Raw genomic sequence first — 27,523 nt, 5'->3', positions numbered from 1 at the left:
CCCGCCACCCTGCGCGTCCCCGCCGCCGCGCTCCCGCTTTCTGGCGACCCCTGAGCTCCTGCTCGCTCGCTTGCCTGTCCCTTGCCTCTGTCGCAGCCACTGCGGGGCCATGGCGACCTGCTTTCTGCTGCGGAGTTTCTGGGCCGCTCGTCCGGCGCTGCCGCCTTCCGGCCGCTGCCGCCGCCCGGCGCACGCGGGAATCCAGCGTCGCAGCTACGCCCGCGGCCCTGCTGGCCTCCCCGCCGACCTACTCCGCGGGGACAGCTTCGTGGGAGGCCGCTGGCTCCCGGCCCCCGCCACCTTCCAGGTACACGACCCGGCCAGCGGCGCCACGCTGGGCACCGTGGCCGACTGCGGGGCGCCCGAGGCCCGCGCAGCCGTGCGCGCCGCCTACGATGCCTTCTGCTACTGGAAAGGGGTCTCTGTTAAGGTGAGAGCGCTGTCAGGTGCAGGCTCGGCCTATGGGGGAAGCAGATACCCAAAGTGAACCCAGCCCATGACACCCCCAGCCCAGTTCCCCGGGGTACATAGTGCAGAAAACCAGAGCAACAATAAAAAGACAACAAATAAGTTTGGAGCTTGGGGTCGGTGCCCACCATGATGTCAGATCCCCCGTTTTCGAATCTCAAATAAGAGAGAAGGATAGGGGTGCATAATAAAAGTGAGCTGAATACTGTTAGCTTTCTCTACCTCTCGTGTGTGCGTGTGTGTGTGTGTATGTGTGTGTGTGTGTGTGTGTGTGTGTAGAAGGGGCGGGAGAAAGAGCACTATATATGGGCGCTATGTGTAGAGGCTGTGTATCTGTATGTGTAGGCTGCATGTGGAGCTGTTTGTGTAGGAGTTGTGTCAAGGACACTGAGAAAGGATGTGTGAGCTTTGTTCAGGGGAGGGAAAAGCCCAGGTGCAGTCTCTGATTTTCAGTCTTAATGGGAAGGGCTGTCACTTGGGTGGACAATGAGGGGATAGGCAGTAAGACAGAAAACTAGTTTAGAAATTTTTCTTCCTCCTTCATGTATGATGTTACCCCTACAGTCAACACTGAAATCATGGCTTCCCTGTCATTCACAGCCTCCCTGATAATAGGTGCCTACTGATAAGGGTACAAGCGCCAGAGTCTTAACATCCACCCACTCAGGGGGGAGTTACTGAGCACCGGCTCCCTGTCACATACTTCTGGGGTGCTTGGAATGCTGAGCCAAAGAAAAGCAGGTTGGGCAGGGGAGCTGGAGTCCAGCCATTAAGAGGCACTTGCTGCTTTGAGAGAACTTCTGGGGTCGGTTCTCAGCCCTCCCGTGGTGACCCTTTAACAGCCTGTAACTCCAGTTCCTGGGAATGGCAGGGACTCAGAAGGTGCACATGCATACACGTGGGCAGAGATCCGCCCCTTGTAGAGCTCTTGTGATGCGTGTGTTTGGGGGATCCAAACTGCAAACAATAAACACCTTCCTCTGCAAGGAAGTGTGTTGAAGGTGATGGATGATGTGGGGAGCAAAGACACAGGCAGGCCCAGAGGTCAGAGGTCAGGAGGAAGGGTCAGGAGCAGAACAGAATACAGGTCTGTGAGGATGTCACAGCAAAGTACTGTTTGGGTGACTTAAGTGACAGAATTGTGTCTCCCTGCTGTTCTGGAGGTTAGAAGTCAGAGGTTGTACTGGCTAGGGTTATGTCAACTTGACACAGGCTAAAGTCATCTAAGGGGAGGGAACTTCAATTAAGAAAATGCCTCCATAAGATCTGGTCATAAGGAAGTCTGTAAGGCATTGTCTTAATTAGTAGTTGAAAGGGGAGGGTCCAGCCCATGGTGGGTGGTGCTGTCCCTGGGCTGGAGGTACCTGGGTTCTGTAAGAAAGCAGGCTGAGCAAACCATGGGGAACAAGCCAGTAAGCAGCACCCCTCCATGGCCTCTGCATTAGCTCCTGCCTCCAGGTCCTGCCCTGTTTGAGTTCTGTCCTGACTTACTTCCTTTGATGATGAACTATGATGTGGAAGAGTAAACCAAATAAACCCTTTCCTCCCAACATGCTATTTATTTATTTATTTTACACCAGACCTCATTAGAGATGGTTGTGAGCCACCATGTGGTTGTTGGGAATTGAACTCAGGACCTTTGGAAGAGCAGGCTATGCTCTTAACCGCCGAGCCATCTCAACTTGCTTTTAGGTCATGGTGTTTTGTTGCAACAACAGAAACCCTAAGACAGGACAAAATGGCAGCCGGCCTGGTTTCTTCTTGAGGCCTCGCTCCTTCACTTGTAGACATTGTTCTTGGTTCTGTCACCATCACCTTTTTCTGGGACCAGTTGCTGACTTAGGGCCTAGCTGAATTTTTTTTGGCGGGGGAGGGGAGCAGTTTCCATTCAGGGTTTCTCTGTGTAGCCCTGCTGTCCTGGTACTAGTTTTGTAGACCAAGCTGGCCTCCAACTCACAGAAATCCGCCTACCTCTGCCTCCTGCATGCTGGATACCTAGCTGAACTTAATCACCTCTTTAAACTTTATTCCCAAGCACGGTCTCATTCTGAGGCACTAATGAGGTGGATCTAGACTTCAACACCTTACTCTAGAAGGGGACAAATTTCCTGCTATAACATCAAGGTCAGCCTTCCTTAGGATGTAAGGACTAAGAGAGGTAAAGGGGAAATCCTGAACTATGCAGAAACGTGGCTACTTGGTTTCCAGAACAGCAAGGAGGTCTGTGTGGCCCATAGTGGACCAAGAACTAGGAAGGAATGCAGGAAGCTGTCATAGAGGCGGCGGAGAAGGGGCTGCTTCAGTCAGGACCTGTGGATCATCCAAGGACTTCCAGGTTTACTTTGACAGAGGCGGCGACAGGAATACCCCAGCCCTGACGCTGATGAGAGGCTGTAAGAGGGCCCTGGTAGAAATAGACCTGCTAAGAGGCGCTATTGACCTGCCTTTGTCTTTTGTTTGTTTGTTTGTTTGTTTGTTTTTAATAATAAGGAAATTCCTGGGGCAGGCTAACTTTATAAGAAAAATAGTTTTGCTCTTCCTGTGGATTTAGCTGGTGGATTTAGAAAGCGAAGATGAATAACAGCCTGTACTGTCTGGAGGTCTGCGGGCCTCAGTGACTAACAGCTCCAGAAGATGTAACCCATTCCTGGCACCGAGCTCCTTATTTGTTAGCCTGTGGTTCCCAGTAAGGGCATGGCCGTCTTGTTAGAGAGTGACTTCATTTCAGTCTGTCTGTCTGTCTATAGGAGTTTCTACAGTAGAAGATTAGTTTTCGATGACTTCTTTCAAAAGGATTTTAGTGTCATTTAAGGCTATGGCCAGTGCTATTGGTTACCTCCTAGACCTTGATGGTAAGACCCATTCCCAGCACTGATGAGGTTAAGTACACACCATGTATTTGAGCCATAGCACATGGAGGTATCAAGCTGGTTCTGATCTAGATGCTTCATCTCTACTGGATATATCTGTCACAGTGCTGGGCAGTGTGTACCGATGGACGCTTTGTCAACTTGGCACAAGTAGGGTCATCTAGGAAAAGGGAATCTTAATAAGTGTATGATTGGAATGTAGGCAAGCCTGTAGGGCATTATCTTGATTGATATGAGATGTGGGTAGTACTTCCCCCGAGTAGGTGGCCCTTGGGTATGTAAGAAAGTAGGCTGGTTTCTTTCCTCTTGTAATAAGAAGTATTGAACTTATTTTCAGTTTTATAGGAGCTAACAGTTAAGAGACTTTGGAATTTTACAAATATTTGGAAATTTAGAGAGATTGGGGATATTTTAGAGAGAATTTTGATGTTTTATAGAGATTTGATGTTTTAAAAAACTGAACTTTTAACCTGTTGAATTTGTAAAGACCATGGAACTCTTAAAAGTAGAAATGCTTTTACATCCTTGACTCCTGGGGAAAGCAGCAAGGTGCTGTGGGAGGGCTGTATCCGCTGGTACCCAGGTGAGAATGAATTCCTTTCTCTGGGGCTGGTTTAGCAACCCAAGCTTTTTTTCTGTTTATTTTTGTGATAAACAGTTAATTTCCTAGACTAAGACCTTGTGTCAAATGAAAGGTGAAGGTAAATACAGAATATTAATAGCTTGTTAGGGTAGAGCAAAGGCCGATAGGTTATACTCTCCTGAGTTGGCTGTGAGAAAATTCAGGGCAACCTAGACCTGCTTATCAGTAAGAGCAGACATACTGTCTCTCTGCTCGGGGCCTCCTGCTCAGGGCTCCCTTCTTGTCAATAATGATAACTGTGGGGGTCTAGTTTTTATGTAGATTTAACTATTAGAACAAAGGTTTGGCTGAGTGAGTACTTTCACGCCTGGGCCTCATAGTTGCCAGTACAGGAAAAGTCAAATTTAAAGAATGATTTATACACTGCTGGGATATTTTGGGGTGAATCCCACTGTGGAGAGGAGGAAGGCTATGGCTTCACAAGATTTCTACAGAACTGACAGGCACTATTCAAAAGACAGGTGTGTTAGGAATATTTCCTAGCGCAAGCTCCCTGCCGACGCAAAATTCCCAATCAAGCCAAATCAAAACAAGCCGAATTAAGAAATATCCAGGTTTAATGGGAGTTCTGCGCTCTCGGGTGGCCCCAGGGGGAAACCAGGAAGCCCCGAAAAGGCAACCCCTGGGAAGAAGGAAAAGGGACCACGTGTTCCTCTTTTGGGGGCTCATTTAAATACCCTGGAGAATGGTCTTGACCCTACCCCCAGGGAGGGGTCAGGACCTGGCCTGCTGGGATTTGGAGTCCAGACCAGGCCTGGGGGCTGGGATAGATGGTTGGGGCCTAGGCTCCCAACCTGACAAGGTGTTTTTCCCGAAGCTCTGCAAACCAGGTTCCTCACTGCTCCTGTGAGTTTGCCTAGTGACCTGTCAGCTGTCCTTTTGCTTGTGGCTCACGGCACAGATCAGGCCAGGACTTCTCTTGACAGACTGTGAGATGGAATGAACCCTTTCCTCCCCAAGTCGGTTCGGTCGTGCTGTGTCAGCATAACAGCAAAAACCCTAAGACAGCACTCTACCAGAAGAGAAAAGTAATTCTCAGTCTTGCCCAGCTGTGAACCTGTTGTGATATTTTGTTTGTGTTTTAGCAGATAAAGTTTGCCTGAAGATCAGAGTGCAGAGCTAAGTCACCAGAGGCCAGAACTCGGGGCAGACAGATCTCTTTAAGTTCAAGGGCACCCTGGGCTGCTCAAAACTGATCCAGTCTGAAAGAGAAACAGAGCTCACACAAAGGTGATATCAGCACTTAGGATCACAGGCCTTTAATTCCAGCACTAGGGAGGTAGAGACCAGAGTGATATGGCTGGGCAGAGGGAGGAATATAAGGCAGGAGGAAACAGGAGCTCAATGCAGCCTGAGGAGGCAGTCTGAGGACAGGATCACCCCTTTGGTCTGAGCATTAGTAGAGGAAAGAACTCTCTAGTTGCTGGCTACTCTGCTCTGACCCTTCACCTCCCCACCCCGAAAGCTGACTCCAAGTTTTTATTATTAAGACCAATTAGAATTGAGCTACAGAACCCTATAAGCTACAATAACAACTGGTCTGGCAAGACATGCCCATGTACAAGTAGTGGCAAGAATATCATGGGCATAGCCAACCACTTTCTGATTGAATTTAAGTCCCACACTACAAGATGAAACTCATACCTGGTGCCATTGTCAGGCCAAGAACCTTTGGGAGAACCGACTTCTGTTATCCTGCTAAAAGGACATAGTATTAAACTGATTCCTAAAGACTTCGTGTTATACCCATAGATTAATGCGTCTTTCAACACTAATCAGAGAAGTTTCTATTTTCAGTAGATGGTGATTAACACAGAGGCCAACAAGTGGCCAAGGCACAGAGAATAAAAGACTACGGGATGCTCAGCCCCAACTGGGACATCTACATTGCATCCCTGTATTGCATCCCCCTCCTCCCAAAGCTCGGGGACCATTTCAGCAGAGGCAGCAGAAAGACTGTAAGAGCCATAGCTGGAGGATGAATACAGCAGGACAGCTACACAGATAAACTTAGAGCAGTTGTGAGCACATACACAAGCCCTGTGCAAGCGCAGGCTAGACCCCATCCCAGCAGAGAGCGGGGATGGCACTTTCATGTCCAGCCCTAACCAAGAAGCTATTGCACTGCATAGCTGCTGGTAGAGGGTGAGTCAGGTTTCTTTGAGAGTTTTACTGCTGGTGAGGCAGCCACACCCCAGCAGAAGGTCACTCGTCCAAGAATATATGGAAAGAACAAATTGAACTCAATAGGTGAAGAAACAAAAATAGAGAACACGAAGTTGATGTGTCTTGGACAATATGATCAAAATATAGGAGGTCCTCAAAGAATTAATAAAAATAGATAAAATATTTTAAAAATAAGTTTAGCATTTGAACCTATAATTATAATTAATAAAAGAAGTTAGAATAACAGGTTGAACCAGTTGTTGGTTCACACACAAAGTCCAATATCAACTTGTCCACATGGATGTGGCCTCTGTGTAGAGACCCTAATGATGGATGACATCATGGTAGGGACATGCCTGATCATATCTTGAGACAAAAGTCTGGAGACAAAGATTCGGTGGCAGAGCTCTCTTCTATAGCAATTCACAATGGGGAAACTAACTGCAGGGTTATCAGGATAGTTCAGTAGGTAAAGGCAGTTGCCGAACACATCTGGTGACCAGAGTTCAGCCCCTTAGGATTCACAGAAAAGGAGAAAAGAGGGCCAACTCCACAGAGTGTCCCCTGGCCTCCATGTGTGCTGTGTGGTAATACTCACCCTTTAAGAATGGTAATAACCAAATATTGAAACCATATCTAACTCATGTTCTGTGAGTATGACTTTAATCCCTTCTAAGGACACTCAGACTGCTGAGTAGGTACTGATTTTAGCAGCATCACACTGAAGACTGAGCCTCCAGCCCAGAAACTGGGAATTGGGGTGTTAGTGACACACTCAAACCATGGTGGAGGACATTGATTGACTTAGGTGGGAGGTCATGATGACTCAAACAAGGTAGAGGTGGTGTCAAATTGTCCCATAAAGGGCGTAGCTTAACATAGAGCTGACTGTTTTAACTGATGCATTATTAAGGGATGTGTGAGAAATTAATCAACGACGACCCCAGAAGTTTTGGGTCTGAGCAACTATTAAGGGTGAAGTCCCCACCCACTGCTAGGGAAGGATGTAAGTGGAGCGCTGCTGGGTGAGATGCCAGAGGTCAGCTCAGGACCCTTGCCTCTGAGATGATGAACGGTCCTGTAGACACCCCAGGCAGGGGACTGGATAGGTGAGCTAGAGTTTGAAAGTGAGCCTGTGCTAGAGGGGCAAGTATTAAAGTCACACACTCAGGTGCTGCGTGTGCAATCGGCTACAGGAATGATGGGAGAGGAAGAGGGGCAGACCTGATCCCTGGACTCACAGTGGCTCTTGAAGACCAAGGGCACCATACAGTGGTGTCACTGCTCAGGGCACAGGGATCTTTTCTAGTCCTGTAGGCAGTTTGGCAGCCAGCGACCTGGTGTTGGGCTCCTCTGATTCAGCAACATCATCCTGTCATCCAAACGTAGCCTTCATCTTTCAAACTTCAGCTCCAAGATTACAAGAGCCTAGGACCCCTTAGGGGAACTTCATTCTTGAAGAAGGTATTCCTGGGTGCTGGAACATTACTGAGGGAGAACTTTTGTAGGTTTCCCGAAGGAAGCAGTGGAGGACATAGCAGGGAATGAGACTCACCCTCCTTTCCTGAGTCTGTACTAGCTGTCTCACTGAACTCACTTCCCTCCCCAAAGCCCACTCACCTCCCACCACCATAACGTGTTCTTAAAGGTTTAGCTCATGTGTAACTTCTGTCTCTGGGCCTGTCTGTCACTCAGCCTTCCATTATCCTCCCTTCTCCAAAGCAGTAGAACTGGTCCACACACCTTGTCATCAGCAAGCAATTAAGGGAGGAAGAATTGAATTTGGCTCACCATTGAGGGGATTAGGGTCATTGTGGTGGGAAAGGCATGGGGATACACTCCATGACGGCTGGACCGCATGGTGGATCTCCACATGTGGCCACTAGACCAGGAAGCAGAAAACAGCACCAGAAGCGGGACCAGGCAGTAACCCTCAAGCCCCCTCCACTCCACTGTGACTCACCTCCTCCAGCCCATCTGCACCTCTTAAAGGGTCCACAAGGTTCCAAGACAGCGCCACCATCTATTCACCAGGTGAACAGACATGAGTTTGTGGGGAGCACTTCCGATTCAAGCTAGAACAGCACGAAAGGAAGGGAACTGATATTTATTGTCAACCTCAAATGCTAAGGTACTAGTTTCCCAGAGTGCTGCAAATATATATATATATATATATATATATATATATATATATATATATACATACATACATACATATCCACAAATTTAGTAACTGTGGCAATGTGAGTTTTCTCTCAGAGTTTTGAAAGTCAAAGGTCTAACTGAGTCAGCATGCTTTCGCTCCTCCTAGGAGCTCTCGGGCACAATTTGCTCCCCTGTCTTTTCCAGGTTCTAGAAGTTTCCCATGTGCCCTGGCTATGGCCTGTGGTTCCTCTGCTGTTTGATTTTCGGGTTGCACCCCATCTTCTGATTCTGGCACTCTGTCCTGTCACTCTCACGGCTGCACTGCACCCACCTGGCAATCGATCCGTGACCACATTAGCCACGTCCCTTTGCCATCTCAGTTGTCACAAGTTCGGGGACTGCGACTGTGGCTAACTGAAGGTTACGTGCTGTTCCTGGTGCTTCCTAAGTGATGTGTTTAGTCTTTTGAAGATCCTCTGACGTGGACATGTGAGTCGTGTTGTGGATGAAGAGACTAGGTGGCTCTAGTAAAGGATTCGGGCTGGGAAGCACGTGTGACATCCACTCTTCTGCCTTGCTGAAACCCTATTTGAATTTCGTGAGTCCACACAGCCCCATAGTTTAGGGTGAACAGGCAATCCTTGAATTATTAGTCAAGTTAGGAATTTTCCACTTTATGATAGTTTAAGAGCAGTGCTTATTCCGTGGAATTGAGTCTTTTGATCTTTTCTTGGACTAATGGTGTGCAGTGGGGCCTCCCCTTTGATGCTAGGCCACAGTAGCAAACCATGGCTTCCAGATGACTGTGCTATGGGCTGCAGCAGTCAGTTCTTGACTTTCTACTATGCTGCTGAGCTAGGCTGCTCAGCCGCACACTTGTGTTAGGAGCATTTTCACTAGGATGTTGTTGGCTACCATTGGGCTATTAGGACATCACTTCATCATAAATGGAGGGGTATCTTTGTCACATTCTACAACTGCTATAACAAGACGCTGCCAACTATGAGCTTAAGAAACAAAAATATCCCATCTTAGAGCTAAAGTCTAGAGCCAAAGTGTCCTAGCAGCGGCTTCTTCTAAAGACTGTGAAGGCAAGATTTATTCCATATCTTTCTGTATGGTTTATAGATGGCTGTTTCCCTGTATCTGTTTGGGTGGTGTTTTCTGGATGTGTGCTGATGTCAGTGCACACACACACACACACACACACACAAACACACTTTTTTCCCACTATATATTCCTGACTGCCCTCAAACCCATAATGTAGACCAGGCTGGCCTTAATTCACAGAGATCTCTACCTTCTGAGCACTGGAATTAGAGATATGAATCACCACACCCAGACCACATCTTGTTTTTAGAATGACACCATCCTTGGATATATATTTACCATTGAATTGATATAGGCCTGCCTCAAAATTCTGGGTTAAAGCAATCCTCCTGCCTGCCTCAGCTTCCTCCTTGGTTTTATGGTGGCTTTTCATACATGTGTGTCATTATAACCTTCTCTAGTTTATCCTCTTCCATCACTACCTTTCCCTGTCGGATGCGCATCTCTTCGGGGAAAAGCACCCACAAACAAACCCAAAAACGTTCTATAAGCTATTGAGACAGCTCGCAGCCTGGTGAAGCTGACACTCAGAGTGAACTGTTCCACTGAGTGCGAGACTCCACACATCGCTGGCGCTTTGTGATGGATGGTTGTTGAGTCGTCTTTTTCCACTTCCCAGCTCATTGCTTCTCTGTCTCATTTCTTTTCCAGGAGAGGAGTTTGCTACTTCGTAAATGGTATGACTTAATGATGCAAAATAAGGACGACCTTGCCAAGATCATTACAGCCGAGAGTGTGAGTTCAGCAGCTTGCTGCATGAGGAGGAGTCCTCGAGTGGCTAGGCCAGAGCCTGGGGAAGCGTCTGGCCTCCCTGACGATGTCCTGCAGCCTAAGAACACGTGGTCCTTTGATGACAAAGGGACTGGGTCATCATGGTGCTCAGAAAACACATTTGCTGAAACAAAATTTATGTGCTCTAGTGCATTTGTTGCTACTTTGCAAAAAATAGATTTGGGGGCTGGAGAAATGACTCAGCAATTGAGACCGTGCACTACTCTTGCAGAAGACCCAAGTTCAGTGCCCCAAGCTCGAATCACGCAGCTCACAACTGCCTATAATTCCAGCTCCAGGGAATCTAATGTCTCTGACCTCTATGGACACCTGCACTCGTGAGCACACACAGCCCACAGACACACAGAATTAAAAGTAACAAAAATAAATATTTAGGAAATAGGTTTATTTAGAGCTATATGAACAATGATTTCTTAATCACTCCAGTTTTTATTTTTTAAGATTTATGCTATTATTAATTCATGTATATGTACATATGTACATATGTGAGTGCAGATGAGACCGGAATAGGGCTTTAAATTTCCTAGAACTCGAGTTACAGATGGTTGTGAGCCACCATATGAGTGCTAGGAATCAAACCCAGGTCCCCTGGAACAGTAGTAGCCAGTACGCTTAGCCTCTGAGCCATTTTTTATATATAATATTTTTTATTTATTGATAATTTCATACATGTATACAATATATTTGTATTCTCTCAGTTTCCCTCTTCCCCCACTCCAACTCCCCTTTGACCCCTTCAGCGTGTCCCCTCCCAATTCCATGTCCTCTTAATTTTACTTTTGCTAACCTTGGTTCAGCTAGTACTAGTCATGGGTGTGAGGCCATGCCCTGGGGTATGGGCAACCTACGAGTGGCCAGCCCTTCAGATAAACTACAGGAGGCTGTCATCCCTTAGATAAAAATTACTCCCCCCCCCCGCAACCAGCCATCAACTACTTATATCTCCTCAGCTAGCGTTCGGGGCTTCTGGATCCGGTGTTGGAATGTCGAGTGGCTTAATCTTGTGTCATTAACTTCGGCTGCTGTAACCCAGTTATTTTCTTCTATTAGCCCGTTTTTGTTTTTCTCGTTATTTTTAAGTTTGTAAATTGCACCATTAGTTTGTTCACAGAATAAGAGATTTCACACCATGACTTAATGTTTGGAAGCCTTAGACTATGTGGTGCTCCGTGTCCGCCCCTACTGTGAGCATATGCCCATGGCTGTTCTTACCGCACCGTTCCAAGCCTAAGACTGCACCAAAGGGAATCATTTCCCAGCAGCCTCTGAGCTTTGATATGGGAAACTTTTCCTCTTTTTGCATCTTTGAATAACTTAGAAAAACAGAGCTGTGCTTTTCTCTTTTCTTTTTTAGAAGGCAATGCACATGACCTTTTCTGGTTTGATTTAGGGAAAGCCATTGAAAGAGGCCCAGGGAGAAATTCTGTATTCTGCCAGTTTCCTGGAATGGTTCTCAGAGGAAGCCCGTCGTGTTTATGGGGACATCATCTACACCTCTGCCAAGGATAAACGGGCACTGGTCCTCAAGCAGCCCATTGGTGTGGCCGCAATCATCACTCCGGTATGTAGCGAGACCAGCACAATCCAGGGTGGGAGCCTGGGTAGAGCGGAGGGAAGCAGCATCCTCTTCCTGGTGGACAGGTGTGGCCATCTGGTTAGCTTTGCCACCTGTCCTTGGTTTCCTGATTCCTTTCCTGGATATAGAGCGTGTTTCCACATTCTCTGTGACAGTGCCGGATGTAGTGGCCTAAGTGGCCGGGCATGTTTTCTGATGCCTTCAAAAACAGGGTGACCTGCGGAGGCTTTTCTGACTTGGCATAAAGACTACATCCTGGTATTACCAAGCTCCTCTGAAAAGACTTTTGAAATTGTATCATTTTTAATGGACTTCAAAGGGGACATTTTCTCTTTTTTTGTACCATTATTAAATATGTTTACCTTGTGATTATTAGCAATAGTGAAACATTTGTGCTTGGGCAATCACAGGGTCAGGTTGTAGAGGTCTGTGAATTAAGCTGCTGCCTCTGCCCAGGTGGGTTTGCAGTACACTGCTGGGCACCAGGTTCCTCTCATCAGCCCTTCCTGGAGGGGCTTGGTGCCAACTTCTCTCCAGGGTTTGCCAGCTAGTTTCAAGGCTGCTGGCCTCTCCTGTTCAGAACAGTTTTAGATAGAGTCCTCCTTGCTTTCTGGACTGATAAAGCCTGCCTTGAAGTTCACTATTGCTGGTCAGGTGAGCACATTGCTGCCTCAGTTTCCCCAAATATGTAAATGGGAATAATAATAACAATGAGCTCATTGAAGTATCAGAAGGATTTAGGTCACTGGCATTTCAAAGGGCTTACAACAATACCTGAGACAGAATACACACTACTTGAGAGTTTGTTAAAAATAAGTTTCTGCAGAGCTGGAGAGATGGCTCAGCGGTTAGGAGCACTGGCTTCTCTTCCAGAAGATATGTTTCCTTCCCAGCGCCCATACCAGATAGCTCACAACTACCTGTAATTCCAGCTCCAGAGGATCCTGTGCCTTTTTCTGGCTTCCTTAGACATGTACACACATATACATGCATACGCATAAATAAGTGAAATTATTAAAGGTCCATAGATAGATCTATTCCCTATAAATATGTGTGTGGAAGGAAGTAAGTCATCAGCCATTTTTGAAGTCACATCATGAATACTTAAAGAGCCTCAGACCAAATCTAGCTCAGCTCCTGTATTTATAAATAAAGTTGTATTCGTGCACATGGGATCCAATTTTTATGAGCAACTGCAGAGATGCAAAGTTATGACAGAAACTATACATCCTACAAAATATGGCCACACATTGGTCTAGATAGTTTTGTACTGTATCAAACTCCCAGACTGTGTCTGGCTTCTGTGAACTTTGGCCTCCCTGAGTCCCTCCAACTGTCCAGGGTCAGGTGTTCTGAGAGCCCGCCTGCCCGCACAGCAGCAAACAGGTTTGCCAGTCAGTTGTGCAATGGAATCATGGCTGCCTCTGGCGTGCCTCGTATTGAATCCTGGGGCAGTCTCACATCCTCCCTTTGTTCTTCCAGTGGAATTTTCCTAGTGCCATGATCACCCGGAAAGTGGGGGCCGCCCTGGCAGCTGGCTGCACTGTGGTGGTGAAACCTGCCGAAGACACGCCCTACTCTGCCCTGGCCTTGGCGCAGGTGAGTGTCCCTCTGTGCAGCACCAACCGAGGCCCCAGCCCCGTGCTTGCTTCTCAGGGACAGGAAGAAGCCTGTTGGGCATTTCCTCCTTTGCCTGTGTCTCCTGCTGCGCAGAGAGCGTCTGTCTTGATCCACTATCAGCTGCTCAACAGCTCATGCTGCTTTCTTTAGTAGAAAAGGGGAAAGGAGGGGAGATTGTCGGCTTCCTGTCGGTCAGGTCTCGATACCCTAAAGGTGACGTTGATACATCATCATTTTCCATTGCGCTTAAAATGTGGGTGTTTCTCACATTTAGGGGCTTTCTTTTGCTTTTTAATTTTTTTTAAATTTCATTTTATTTATTTATTTTTATTTATTTTGGGGCCTTGGGGGGTTGTTTTTGTTTTGAGGCAGGGTTTCTGGAACTTACTCTGTTGAGCAGCCTAGCCTTGCACTCAGAGATTCACCTGCCTCTGCTGGATGAAAGGCATGTACCACCACCACCACCCAGCTTTCTCTCTCTGTCTTTCTCTCTCTCTCTCTCATCTCTCTCTTTAAAATTTTTTTGTGTTTTTGCTGTTTTTAAATTTTATTTTTATTTGTGTATATGTTTGTGTTCTGTGTGAGTGTATGCCATGTTCATACAGTGCCTGCAGAGGCCAGAAGAGGGTGTTGGCATCCCTGGAGCTGGGGCTACAGGTGCTTGTGAGCCCCCTGTTGTGGGTGCTAAGAACCCAATCCAGATCCTCAGGGGAAGCAGCCTGTGCTCTGAGCCACTGAGCCATCTCTCCAGCACCAAGCTTCCTTATTCATTACTCCTGGTCCTAGTTCAGTCTGTATTAAGTCAAATCTTTTTATTTTTCTGCCTAAGGTGGCTTCACATGTCACTTGGAGTGAAATACAGAACAGCTGCAGGGGTCTCTGCCACCCCCCAAACTTGGCTTCACTTGAGTGCCCCTCATTCTTCTGTTTAAGTCCCCCTGGCTCCTGCTACTCCTCATATCCTGCCAGCCTCACCCTCAACTGAGTTATCGAACAAACTTTTTCTTCCGGAACACTCTTCCCCAGATACTCCCATGACACTCGCTTCTTCATGGATTTTTTTAAAATGCTCTATTATGCATTATTACTGTGTATACATACATGATGAGGGGGCAGACACACATGCTACAGCACTCATGTGGGGGTCAGAGGACAGCTCTGTGGGGTGCATCCTCTCCTTCCACCTTTTTGTGGGCTCCGACTGAGGTCTCCAGGCTTCACAGCAGCACTTTCCCCTCTGAGCACCATGCCAGCCCGCTTCATGTCTTTCTGCTCCACACTTACAGAAATGGGGAAAGAATCAGCCTCCCCTGCTGTTAATGAAGGAGTGAAGGGACATGCCACCCGAAAGGGATCCCTTTAGCGTGACAGTTACTTTAAGGTGCAAAAATTGTTCTTTCACGAAGAGCCATCCAGCCTGACTTTTGTACATATAACAAGCCAGAAAGGTGCTGTTTGGAGGGAGCACTTCACCCTGGGAAACCTCAGGGTCGCAGGAGACTAGAGCATGAGACTGTAGCCAGCCAGAGTAGTCAGACAGTGAAATAAATGTCTGCGTTTTGGTGGCCCTCCAGCCCCAGCTGTCTCTCTATAGCATTCCTAAAGCACACTGTCCTACCCAGAGATCCACACTGCACTCCCTCACACATCTACTGTTCCTTGTCTGAAGAGCATGCGCGCACCTGACTGCCGTAACTTTTTATTTTTGTTTGTTTAAATTTTTTGATTTAACATGCAATGATATTGGCCTCATGGGTATTGCTTTTATGAGACTAGGAAGGTTAAAAACCTGGGAAGTTACTCCAGTAATCTCAGCACTGGTGAGGGTGAGGCAGGAGGATGACCACCGGTTTGAGGTCAATGAGGGCTACAAATAGAGACTCTGAATCAGAAACACAGCAGATTCAGGACATACTCCATCCAGGGTCCTGCCAAGGAAAGGCTCAGGTTCCCAGGTCAGGTGGTTGGGGTCTGGGGGGTCTCTTCATCCCCCCCTCACCCCCACCCTCATCTCTGCTGAGTTCCTCTTGTCTATGCTTCCCTTTCTTCAACTCTGCCCACAAGGAACTAGTGAGCAGTTTTGCCCCCTGATCTGCTCTGGTGTTCTTTCTAAACACCCTTTCCACATTCTACCCTGAAGTCTACAGTCAGTCAAAGAGTTCCTTAAACTTAGTCTCCGAAACTTCATGAAAAACCCAGGTCTGTTGGTGGACTGAACAGGAGGTGGCGCTAAAACTCTTACCTAAGATGTTGTATTTAGGGATACCTAATCGAGATACTTAGTTTATATGTGTATATTTATTTAGGAGGTTAGAAGTGTAGCTTAGTGTAGAGTCGTGCTTAGTAGGATGAGACTGTGGGTTTATTCCTTAGTATATGAATGTTTGTGTGTGTGTAGGTGTGTATATATATACATACATGCATATGTGGAGCTGAAATAAGGTTTTATTGGTTCTGATATTAATATATATTAATCATATTACATTTATTTTTCTCTCTCTCTGTGGTGTGTGTGTGTGTGTGTGTGTGTGTGTGTGTATACACCCGAGTATGTGTGGAAGTCTATATCCAAATCAGAAAAGGCATTGGATACCCTGGAGCTGGAGAATGATAAGCTGTGTGGTTGGCACTAAACTCAGGTTCTCTGGAAGAGCTGTACATGCTTATAATCACTGATCTGTCTCTCTGGTCCATATGTATATATTGGGAGCATAGGATCTCCTATAGCTCAGGCTGGCCTTGAACTCACTATGTAACTGAGAATGACCTTGAGTTTGTGATCCTCTTGCCTCTACCTCCCAAGAGTAGGGGTTATAGACATGACCACCATGTCTGGTTCTCCTTGGTATATTTTTATTCTATTCAAAGGCAAGCTTATATTTTACAGTATGTTCTGGACTAACCCATGTCTATTTCTGATTTTATTTGTTTTGCTTTCCAGTTCAATCCATGTTATAGTGTGTTTGCTATTTCTCTTTAAAGCTTGCAAACCAGGCAGGAATTCCTCCAGGGCTCTATAATGTCCTTCCCTGCTCTAGAACCAAGGCCAAGGAAGTGGGAGAGGCGCTATGTACCGATCCGCTAGTGTCCAAAATTTCCTTTACTGGCTCAACAGCAACAGGAAAGGTATGTGATGTCAGAGTCAAGCAAGAGTTGTTGTACTGCTTTCTATATATAGAGTATGAAATTTCTATTTATGTTTTGGTTTTGTTTTTAAAAAGTTTAGCAGCCTTAGTTAGTTTTCTGTTGTTACAAAATACATGAGAAAGATAACTTAAAAGAGGAGGGATGATTTGTGGGATTTTTGGAGGTTTCAGGCCATGGTCAGTTGGCTCCGTTGCTCTTAACCCTACAATGAGGCAGAAGCACCATGGCAGGAGGCATTGATGGAGAAGAGCTGCTCACCTTATGATGACCAGGAAGCAAAGAGAGAGGAAAAGTCCAGGAGCAGATACAGCCTCCAAGCACATTTGCCCATGACCTCATTCCTGAGCTCGACCCAGCCCCTAGGACTAGCGCACTCAGCTGTGAGCTCCTCCTATCTAATCAGCTATCAATGGGATCATCAGCTGGTGACCAGGTTTTAGACATCAGGGAGAAAGGTACTTTCTAGGCAAACAGTAACACCCTGAAAGTTGATCTGGATGCTCACAGTGTTCTCCCACTGCACCCCTGCAGGTCCTGCTGCACCATGCAGCAAATTCTGTGAAACGTGTCTCCATGGAGCTGGGCGGCCTTGCCCCATTCATTGTCTTCGACAGTGCCAACGTGGACCAGGCTGTCGCGGGAGCAATGGCATCTAAGTTTAGGAATGCTGGGCAGGTGAGTCATGCAGAATGTTTCAGGGCTGGGATTAGGGTGTGTGTTTTACGAAGACCCTAGCACCACCATGGCCTTGCCTCTCTCCCAGTTCCTTAGTTAATTCATGCACTCGTTCTGTGAGCAAACGTTTAATGAGTAGTCTCTCTCAGGCACTAGTTAGGCTTCGATTGTCCAAAGAGAGGTAAGAGATAGTCTGTTGCTTCAGAGAGTTTCAAGAATTGCATATCTTTATTTATGTACATCTGTGTGATGTATATGTATGAATACACATGTGTGTAGATCCATGACCCTTCTGAGCATGTGCAGAAGCCAGAGGAGGATGCCTGGTACCCTACTTAGTTGTCTTGAGGGAATGGGGGAGCTTACGCATTCCTAGGAAATCCTGGATGTCAGATTTGACAGGCACCTTCAAGACTTCTGGTATAAACCCAGGAACTGAAAGCAAAAAGAATGAGTGACTTGGATCATCCTCAGAATCCCAGAGCTAGGAGCCAAGGGTCCCATTTCCATGCTGTTGCTCAAGCCATTGCCAGAAGCTGACTGCTTAAGACATACTCTTAGACAGCCAGCCATACTCTTAAACCAAAGTACAACCAACACGTCAAAGATCACTGGCTTTTGTTTTTTGAACAGACAGGAACTCCCTGTTTGGCCCAGCCTGGCACTGAGCTTGCTCTGTGCACAGACCATCTGGGAAACTCAACCCTACTAGAATTAAAAGGCTTGTGCTGCTATGTCCAGCCCAGTGAGCTGTTTAAATACTTTCCTGAGATAAATAGCCTCAAGCATTTATGTGTGGTGCAAACTATTCTGTACAGCTTCTCTTCCATTTTCCCTTTTCACATAACCTAAATAGGTTTCGTTGTTGTTTATTAGTTGTTATTTTACAGAATTAGAAATTTTTTAAAGTAAAAACAAAGAGTTTTACTACAAAGCAATGGTGTGAACTGTGTTAAACCAATAAAAACGCAAATAATACAGTTATACGTGTACTTATTTCTTCTAGGAAAACACAATAAGGAAAAACCAATTTATCAATGATAACTACATTTCCTATAGTATAGTTACATTTTATCATTTTAAAATATGAAGTCTACTTAGACAGACAATAAGCCAGAGTCTCAATAATTTAACCCAACATAGAAGATGGCCTTTAAAAAAAGAGATTTTATTTTTTTATTCACAAATATTCAGCTAATAAACTTTCTAAAGTTGCAAGCTTATGAGCTTCCAAAAAAGATTAATTTTTTGTTTTGTTTTATAAGTGTAAATGTTTACTTGCATGCATGTATGTATACTATGTGTGTGTCCAGTGTCTCCAGAGGCCAGAAGAAGATAGCTGAGCCCCTGGAACTGTTGTGAGCTTCCGTGTGGGTACCAGAAACTGAACCTAGGTCCTATCGAATACTCCTAACCTCTAAACCATCTTTCCAGATTCAGTTTTTTGTTTGTTTGTTTGTCTCTTTTGTTGTTTTTTGGCGTTGCTGGGAATAGAACCCATGGCCTGTGTATACCGGACAAGCAATCTACCACAAAAATTTATCCCCAGTCTTTTTTTATTACAATTATTTTTAATTATGTGTATAAATGTGTGTCCATGTGTGACCAGAAGAGGGCATCAGATCCTGTAGCCTTTGAATTACAGGCAGTTGAATTGGCCAACATGGGTGCTGGGAGGTCCTCCTACAAGAGCAGTAATAACTGCGGAGCCATCTTCCCAGCCCCAAAAGAAAGGTCTTGATATATTAATTTTTGAAATCACAGTTTCAGCAGAACACTGGGAAGGACTGAGCTGGAGGGTATGTGTTATTGTTTGACCCCATTCCTTCTAGCCTGTGCTTGCTGCTGCTGCATCCCTGTCCATCAGGAACGTTACGACCTTTTATCCCATCTGCTTTCTAATAGTGTTGTGAATGGCTCGTTTTCTGGTTATCTGGGTTTGTGTGGTAGCTATGGGAAGACCTGGACAGGTATGTTCACTCGGTGCATGTATTCCCTACCTGGGGACGACATAGAAGACTAGACTCATGAGAACCATTCGGGAAGGATTATCTTATGTTTCTTGGTCAGTCGATTCTGAAAAACTAACTGTGGGTTTGTTTTGTCTTCTGTCTAGACTTGTGTTTGCGCAAACAGATTCTTGGTACAACGGGGTATCTACGATTCCTTTGTAAAGAAGTTTGCAGAAGCAATGCAGAAAAGCCTGCGTGTGGGTAACGGATTCGAGGAAGGAATAACTCAGGGCCCATTAATTAATGAGAAAGCAGTAGAAAAGGTGAGTTGGTCTTACTACCTGCTTTAAGGAAATTTTGTGTTGTCAATATCGAAAAATGTTCAGTATCAAAAGTTAAAGGTTCCAGGACAGGCTCCAAAGCCACAGAGAAACCCTGTCTCGAAAAACCAAAAAAAAAAAAAAAAAAAAGTTAAAGGCATTTTCATAAGGTCCCCAGCAAGGCTGTTTTGGAAAAAATGGGGAAAATGTAAAAAGATTTAAAAAAAAAAAATTCCCACCACTACCAATGTGGAGGATTGGATGGTGGTGTCTGGACATGCACTTCCCGCCTCCACCTGACAACTGACATCGGGCCCATTACGCCTTCTGCCCTCCCTAAGTTTTCTGTCATAGAAAGTTTTTCCCCTGATGTCCTTCCAGAAGAATTCTAATGAAGGCACCCAGAAGAGGCACAGAGAGTCCCAGGCGTTCCGCTAAGTGATGACAGAGGGAAGTCACTTTTAGGAAGGAACATCACAGTTTGGGTGACTGGCAGGGTGAGGTTTCTCTTTGTTTACACTAGAGTTAGTTTGGCTTTAGCTTCATTTTTATTGTGTTTATTGGCTCAGTGTGTGTCTGAGCGTGAGTATGGGGGAGCAGGGCACATGGAGGCCACAGCACAGCTATAGATGTCAAAGGACAAATTGCTAGAGTCCTTCTCTCTTCTACCGTGTGAGCCCAGGGACAGAACTCGGGTTCTCGGAATCGGCAGGGAGCACATTTACCTGCTGAGCCACCTTGCAGCCCTGGTTTTAGCTATTTTAGTTTGTTTAAGTTGTCATTAAAATTAAGGGTTTTATCTTGGTGTTTTCATACGTATATTTCATTATACTTCATTCTCACCCCCTCCCTGACTCCCCTCCTCCCAGCTCCCTTCTTATTCATTCCTTTCTCCCAAGTAGTCCCCACTCTGCTTTTATATCACATATGCTCCATGTTTTGTTCTACTGTTTTTTTTTTAAAAATCTTTCTAAGAGCCAGAAAGTGAAGGAGCCAGAGGGGTGGCTTAGAGGTCAAGAGCTCTCACCACTTTTGCGAGCTCACAGGCAGTTGCTACTCAACATAGGTGCTAGGAACCAAACCGAGCCTTCTGAAAGAGCAGCAAGTGCTCTTAACCACTGAGCTATCTCTACAGATTCTCAGTAATATCTTTTGATTATAGGCTTTCTCTTAGGTGTGATTTGACCTTGAGTTGTTCTGTTCATCCTTGCCTTTGGAGTGATAGACTATACCATATCTAGCCTGTACACACAGCGTATAGACTAGGTATGCAGTGTGCTAGACCATCTGGGTTTGTATCAGAACACTGTATGATCTTTGTTCAATAGTGAAATTAGCTAAGGGAACATTTCTTAGACAGAACATCTGTCGTAGGTAAGCAATGCCTTTGTTTTGGCAATGTATCTAAACATCCCTTCAACTGAGATAAAAGTGGACAAGCGAACCTAAGGAAGTACAACTAGCCCAGCTTGCAGCAAAGGCAAAGCTAATATATATATATATAAACTATATATAATACATATATATAGTTTTTGCTGTTTAACATTTGAAGAGATTGTACAGTGTAGAAAATGACTCATGTGGCCTGACCTAGTGCCCTTCTCGTCTCACAGGTAGAGAAGCATGTGAATGACGCGGTTACCAAAGGGGCCACCGTTGTGACAGGAGGGAAGCGACACCAAAGCGGGGGAAATTTCTTCGAGCCCACCTTGCTCAGCAATGTCACCAGGGACATGCTCTGCATCACTGAAGAGACCTTTGGGCCGCTGGCGCCAGTTCTCAAGTACGGTCCTCCATAGTGGAAGGGAGGAGGAGACTGGGAAGGGGGAGCCAATTCCTGCGCTGCAGGGTGGGGTGGGAGGACCGAGCTGCGACGTCGGAGCTGCGCTCTATCTGTTGAAGAGCACAGTTGAGTTTATGACATTTTTGTTTTGATTTTTGTGGTTGTGGGTCAGCCCTGGGTGCTGTTTCTTGGGAGCTATCCACCTTAGATATTTAGATAGGGTCCCTCACTGGAACCTGGGGCTCCCCAGTTAGAGCAGACTGGTTAGCTAGCAATTCCGGGGATCCTTCTGTGTCTGTCTCCCCAAACCTGGGATTACAAGCACTGGCCACAACTGGGTTCTGGGGGGTCAAACTCAGCACTTCACCAACAGAGCCAGATACCTCCCAAGTCCCTAGTCCCAGTTTTGGTGTTTGAGTTTTGTCTTTGTAACCCAGGCTTGCTTTAGGCTCTCAACCTTCTTGCCTTAGCCTCCTGAGTGTTGAGATAATAGGTGTACACCATACCCAATTTCAACCACAAAATTCATCAGACTCCTTAACTCTGGCAGGTTTGACAAAGAAGAAGAGGCCGTTGCCATCGCAAATGCAGCTGATGTTGGATTAGCAGGTGGGTGTCTGTCTCCAGCCACCACAGTCATTTCAAGTAATAGCCAGGTTCTGCCTTTTAAGCATTACTCTCGAGTTTGTGTGTGTGTGTGTGTGTGTGTGTGTGTGTGTGTGTTCTTCTGTTGTTGAGACAAGGTCTGGCTATGTAACCCTGGGTTGCCTGGACTTTATATAGACCAGATTGACTTTGAACAGAAATCTACCTGCTTCTGTCTCAGAGTGCTGGGATTAAAGGCATTCACCACCTTGCATAGTAAAGTTACACAATGTGTATGCTTTGTTTCTTTACAAGTGGCAAGTGTGGCCTTGTGCCAGCACCTTTCTTTCTCCTGTGTCTCATGACACACATGTAGAGCATTCTGGCTAGAGCTAAGAGTGGGAGACAATAGGGAGGGTGCAGCTTGTTCTTGGTGGAAAGTCCCATGTAGTTAGTTTCCCAGAGGCATAACGAACGAACGCTCAGTGCTTTTTCTCACATTTGCCTGGCCTGAAGAAGCCTAATCAGCAGTCATGCACAGTATCTAGAGATGAGAAGTGTGTGTGTGTGTGTGTGTGTGTGTGTGTGTGTGTGTGTGTGTGTGTGTGTGTGATCACTAGGTAGCTGCTGTTCTGGCAGTTTGGAGATGATACTGAGAAAATATACATGTTAGCCCTGGGTACAAATACAGAACTGTGGGGTACAGAGCTATAATATATAATCTTCTGGCCTATTGGCTAAAATCAAGTGTAGAGACACAAATAAGGCACAGCTGTAGCCCTCTAGAGACTCTCGTGGGTATAATGCAAGCTGTTTAGAAGGAGAGGACAAGCATGCTAGGGAGCTGAATATGTGCTATCGCATAATTGTCCTAATGCTGGAGCAACGTGTAGCCCATGGCTCCCGCAACTTCAAGATCAACACTCAACACTTCCTTCTTTTTTCAGTGGAGTGATGTGCAGGAAGTCATGCCTTATCCTAAGTGATAAGTAAGATGTTGACTTTGCAGAGATTAAGGACGTTGAGGCAGAGGAGCCCAAGCAAGTTCAGGTGTAGCCTGATAATGAGCAATATGACCCTGAACTAGACGGATGAGTTTGGAGACAAGAGTCGGGAGTAAGCTGACGGTGCTAACTGAAGCCACTCTAGGGGGCAGGGTTGACTGTCCACTAAGAAACGTGTCTCTTTTATAGACAGCTAGGACTGACCTCAAGGTCTGAACAGACATGTTGTCCAGATATCTAGAGGAGGATGGGTTGAAGGGCAGGAACCAAGAGCACAGAAGTTCCTGGTTACAAAGTCCTGGTGGGAATGGGGAGAACCCAAGCAAGAGAGAAACAGAAGCTCAACATGGTGCCCAAGGTTCTTAGGATGAAAATGTGGACAAAACCAGCCTGAGGCTTTATTTGCAAGCAGAAGAACCCGGGCGAATGAGACCGGGCATCCTCAAAGGCAAGCACATGCGACCTTCACAAGAATTCTTCATGCTATATGTGCTCTTGTTCTTCTGCTAGGGTACTTTTACTCTCAAGACCCAGCCCAGATCTGGAGAGTGGCGGAGCAGCTGGAGGTGGGCATGGTCGGTGTGAATGAAGGACTGATCTCTTCAGTGGAGTGTCCCTTCGGTGGGGTGAAGCAGTCTGGCCTTGGGCGAGAAGGGTCCAAGTACGGCATTGACGAGTATCTAGAGGTCAAGTATGTGTGTTATGGAGGCTTATAGGGCTCTTCACTTCTCCAGAAATAATAAAACCACCTAGATCTGTAGGGACCTGCCATCCGCTTTTTTAAAATAAGCAAGTAGGTTATCAGAGTTATGAATTTTAAAAAATTCAGCCAGTCCTCATTATCCTAGATGTAAATTCTAATCCTGCCCATATATAACTAGGGACCAATGAATGCCATATACCTGTGCTGTGGGCTCCAGCACAATCCCACTGCCTCGGGACAAGGTACAGTGTGAGTGCTCACGTGTCCCTGCCCCTCACAAAGTGTAGTCACTGTGTGGGCAGTGGCTCCGCCGTCCCCAGGCAACTGCCCAGCTTGGGCCCAGAAGACTGGGAAGAAAATGCTGGGGTGATAGACATTTGGACAGAGGGTGGTTCACATCTGGGCCTCGGCATCTGTCAGCTTGGTAATGAACAGCTTGCCTGATCAGAGGGGTGTGACAAAGGCTTTGATTGCCTAAGACTTCTTTCTAAATGGCACAGGATCGTCTGTACTATATGGAATGAGGGGGTGTTTCTCTTTGTTTCTGGGCAGCTTTTCTTGTTTTTTTTTCTTTTGTGAGATAGGGTTTCTCTGTGTAGCCCTGGCTATCCTGAAACTTGCTCTGTAGACCAAGCTAAGCTGGCCCTGAACTCAGAGATCCACCTGCCTCTGCTTCCTGAGTGCTGAGATTTAAGGCATTAATCACCACCCCCCAGCTCTGGGCTGTTTTATTTTTGTTTTTGTTTTTAGTTGCTGGGAGCAGGATTTGTTTGGTTTTGTTCCGTTTTGGTTCATCTTCATTTGGTTTGGTTTGATGAGACAGGGTCTTGCTAAGTAGCTTAGGCTGGTTTCACACTCAAAATTCTCCTGTTTCAGCCTCCCAAGTGCTGGGGTTACAGACTTGCCTATCACCCCTGGGTAAATGGAAGTCTCCATTGCCCTAAACTTACAGCTTATGCTTCATTTTATTTCTCTTAGAAAATCAAACCGAGCTGGGGGCAAAAATCATCAGAGGTGGTTTGGTAGGATGAAAATCATGGCTTTTGTTTCTTTTCCAGTTTCTTTTTATATATTCAGATGGATTGGGGTGTTGAATCAATGGCCTCATGCATGCCAGCACTGAACTGCCCCCAGTGGGGTTTTTTGTTTTTGTTTTGTTTTCATTTTAATATTTGAGACAGGGTCTTGGTTTGTTGCACAGGCTGGCCTTGAGCTTTTTATTGAACTGCCTCAGTTTCCTGACAGGCCTGCACTGTGCAGTTCTGCCTGGGCGTGCTGTGTAGGACACCATGCTCGGCTTAAAGGGCATTGTGAGCCTGAAAACGCAGTTTAAGCACAGGAATCCTTTTGATTATGAGCAGCACCACCCACCTTGAGCTCGGGTGGTGGCTTTGTCGAGGGAGGAAACCAGTTGCCCACCTGAAGGCCTGCCTACATCTGAGCCAGGTTTTCTGTACCTGGGTGCAGCTGCTGCTAAGCTTCCGGAAGAGCAAAGCGCTTTCATCACTGTGAAAAAACGATGCCCACAATTGCCAGTCCCCTGTGGAAGGGAGCTGAAGCCATGAGCCCCAGGCACCGTTGCCCTAGCGCGCACACACACACACACACACACACGGACCTGCAAGATAGCTTAGTGGGTAAAGGCTTTGCTAGACAAGCACGGTGACCTACCTGAGTTCCATCTCTGAAGCCTGTGTACAGATGGGAAGAGAGAACCAGCTCTACACAGTTGTCCTCTGACCTCAACAAGTACATCAGAGGCACACACACACACAAATTCACACACACACACACACACACACACACACACCAAACACACACCAAAACTCCCTGTAACTGGGGTTGGTCTCACTTTGAAACAATTTAAAGGAGAAAAAGTTTAGGTTCTTGTAGATATCCATCTAAAACCTGTTTATTTCCAATAGGCAGTAATGGAGCTCCCTGTTCCTTGCCCCTCCCTGTGCAGAGAGTCCACTCACAGTCTGTGGATGCTCTGAGACGCTAATGTGGATGATAGCAGAGCTAGCTGCAGTGATTCCTAAACACCACCAAGTCCCAAGCCACTGGGAGCTTCAGATAAGGAATTCGTGGTTTTAAAGGTCCCCGTGCGCAAGAAGTAGAAATCTGCCTCTTAGGGACCCCACACAACTGGCAAGAGTCACACAGCTTAGCATGTTCAGTCTGTTTCTGTCCTCTTCCTGTGTAGAGTGTAGTTGGTTTCTAGCGCATCTCCTAACTAAATTTTTTTAATGGATGTGGGTATTTTGCCTGCATTGGATGTCTGTGTACATGCATGCTGGTGCCTCGGAGGTCAGATCACCTAGAACTGGAGTTACAGATGGGTGTAAGCCACCATGTGGGTGCTGGGAAGGGAACCCCGCTCCTCTGAAAGAACAGTCCTAACATTTCTAACTTCTTAAGACTTGTGTCCACTGTGTTTCAGTTAATCCAAGTGCTCGGCTGCTGTTTTGTAGACGAGGGACCCACATGCTGAGCTAGGAGCAGGGAGTCACTTCAAACACACTGTAAACACTGTCAGCCCGTGGGTTCTTGGGCTGTCTGGCAAATCTTTGTTTTTGTGCATATATGACTCACTGGGTATATCACTGGCACACATATTTGTTACAACAAATGTAATCAATTTTTGTAATTAAAATATTGGGAGTGGGTACTGGTGGTAAAGTATGTAACTAATCATCACCACTGAAAATAAGTGAATGAAAGAAAAATGGTTTGAGGTTGTGGGAAGACAGTATTTTGGGGAATATATTAAACAGGAGCTCTTGTTAGCTGCTGGGCTCAAATGATCCTCCTGCCTTAGTCTCTCAAAATAGCTGCGACTATAGGCATGTCACCAAGTCAGCTGTTTTTTTTTGTTTTTGTTTTTTAATTTTTAGTGGTTTCCATTGAGTTTGGGTTCATGTAGTCCAAGCTCTCCTTGAAACACTTGCCCCCTACTTCTTGTGCTGGAATTACACACACACATATATATACTACCCAGCTAAGAAGTGTTTTTGAATGAACCTTTGTCATTGTTCACTAAGATATATGATAGGTGGAATTTTGAAGATGTATCTATAGGCATGTAAGGACAAGTTGATGAAGTACAACCTGTGAGCCAAATCCTACCACCACCTGCTTTTGTGTAACTCGTAAGTTTAAAGTATTTTATATATTCAGATGGATTGGGGTGGGTTAGAGCTAGTTCATGGAATTCCAGTGTCTGTGGATGAACACAGCCACAGTGCCCTGTGCCTGAGTAGCTTTGCTGAGACAGTATGGCCTGCGGAACCGAAGGATTTACTGCAAAGCTGCTAAAACATTTACAACCCTCATCTCTACCAAGAGGGAGACACTGGCCTGTGTTTGTGAGACATTATTCCATTCTGTTGAACGCCTCCTGTGAAGAAGGCACATTTCCCAGGCATTTGTTACCAGTTCTTGGCAGTAATCATCAAATAACTCAAAGGACATTCGCCTGATAATCCTGTCCCCTTGAAAAACACTTCCTCCAGCTTGTAGGGCCTACTGAAAGTGCCAAAGTCCATCCGTGTCTTTATCCATTTGAGGGGCTTTTAAACACAACCCCATAGAAAGCGCTTGTTTCTCTTCTGTATGTTTGTTTTTTGGGACTTGGAGAAAATAAAGATCAGACGCACAATGTAAACAAGTCTATTTGGTGATGTCATAATCGTCATCATAATGGGTCCCTTGAGCTTGCCTCTCTGGAGGCTGGGTCCCAGTGTTTTAATTACCCATATGCAGCTATTTAAAAACAGAATTTTACTTGAATAATACTTAATACTGTGATTGTTTTATGCCATTCTTTGTGAGAAAAATCTTAGGAATTGATGAGAAATATTTTGCTCTGTAAACATGTATACGATGACTCATTTTTCTAGTGTTTGACATTGGTCAACAGAGTTGAATCTCATTAATAAATGTTGAACTAACTGGACTTTTA

At 45.9% G+C, this 27,523-nt stretch overlaps 1 protein-coding gene across 1 annotated transcript; it reads left to right on the top strand.

Annotated features, from left to right (window-relative positions):
- On the top strand, positions 1 to 27,523 carry Aldh5a1 (aldehyde dehydrogenase 5 family member A1). The gene is made up of 10 exons (XM_038334925.1): positions 1 to 430; positions 10,054 to 10,137; positions 11,585 to 11,755; positions 13,253 to 13,369; positions 16,373 to 16,516; positions 17,069 to 17,212; positions 19,329 to 19,487; positions 21,098 to 21,267; positions 21,818 to 21,876; positions 23,367 to 27,523. Exons 1-10 carry the CDS (start codon positions 110 to 112, stop codon positions 23,570 to 23,572), a joined length of 1,575 nt encoding a protein of 524 aa, XP_038190853.1. The 5' UTR covers positions 1 to 109; the 3' UTR covers positions 23,573 to 27,523.

This window comes from Arvicola amphibius, chromosome 6 (genome assembly GCF_903992535.2).
Source record: "Arvicola amphibius chromosome 6, mArvAmp1.2, whole genome shotgun sequence".
Taxonomy (NCBI): Eukaryota; Metazoa; Chordata; class Mammalia; order Rodentia; family Cricetidae; genus Arvicola; species Arvicola amphibius.
The sequence above is the reverse complement of the archived record's forward strand: the minus strand, read 5'-3'. Positions and strand labels throughout refer to the sequence as shown.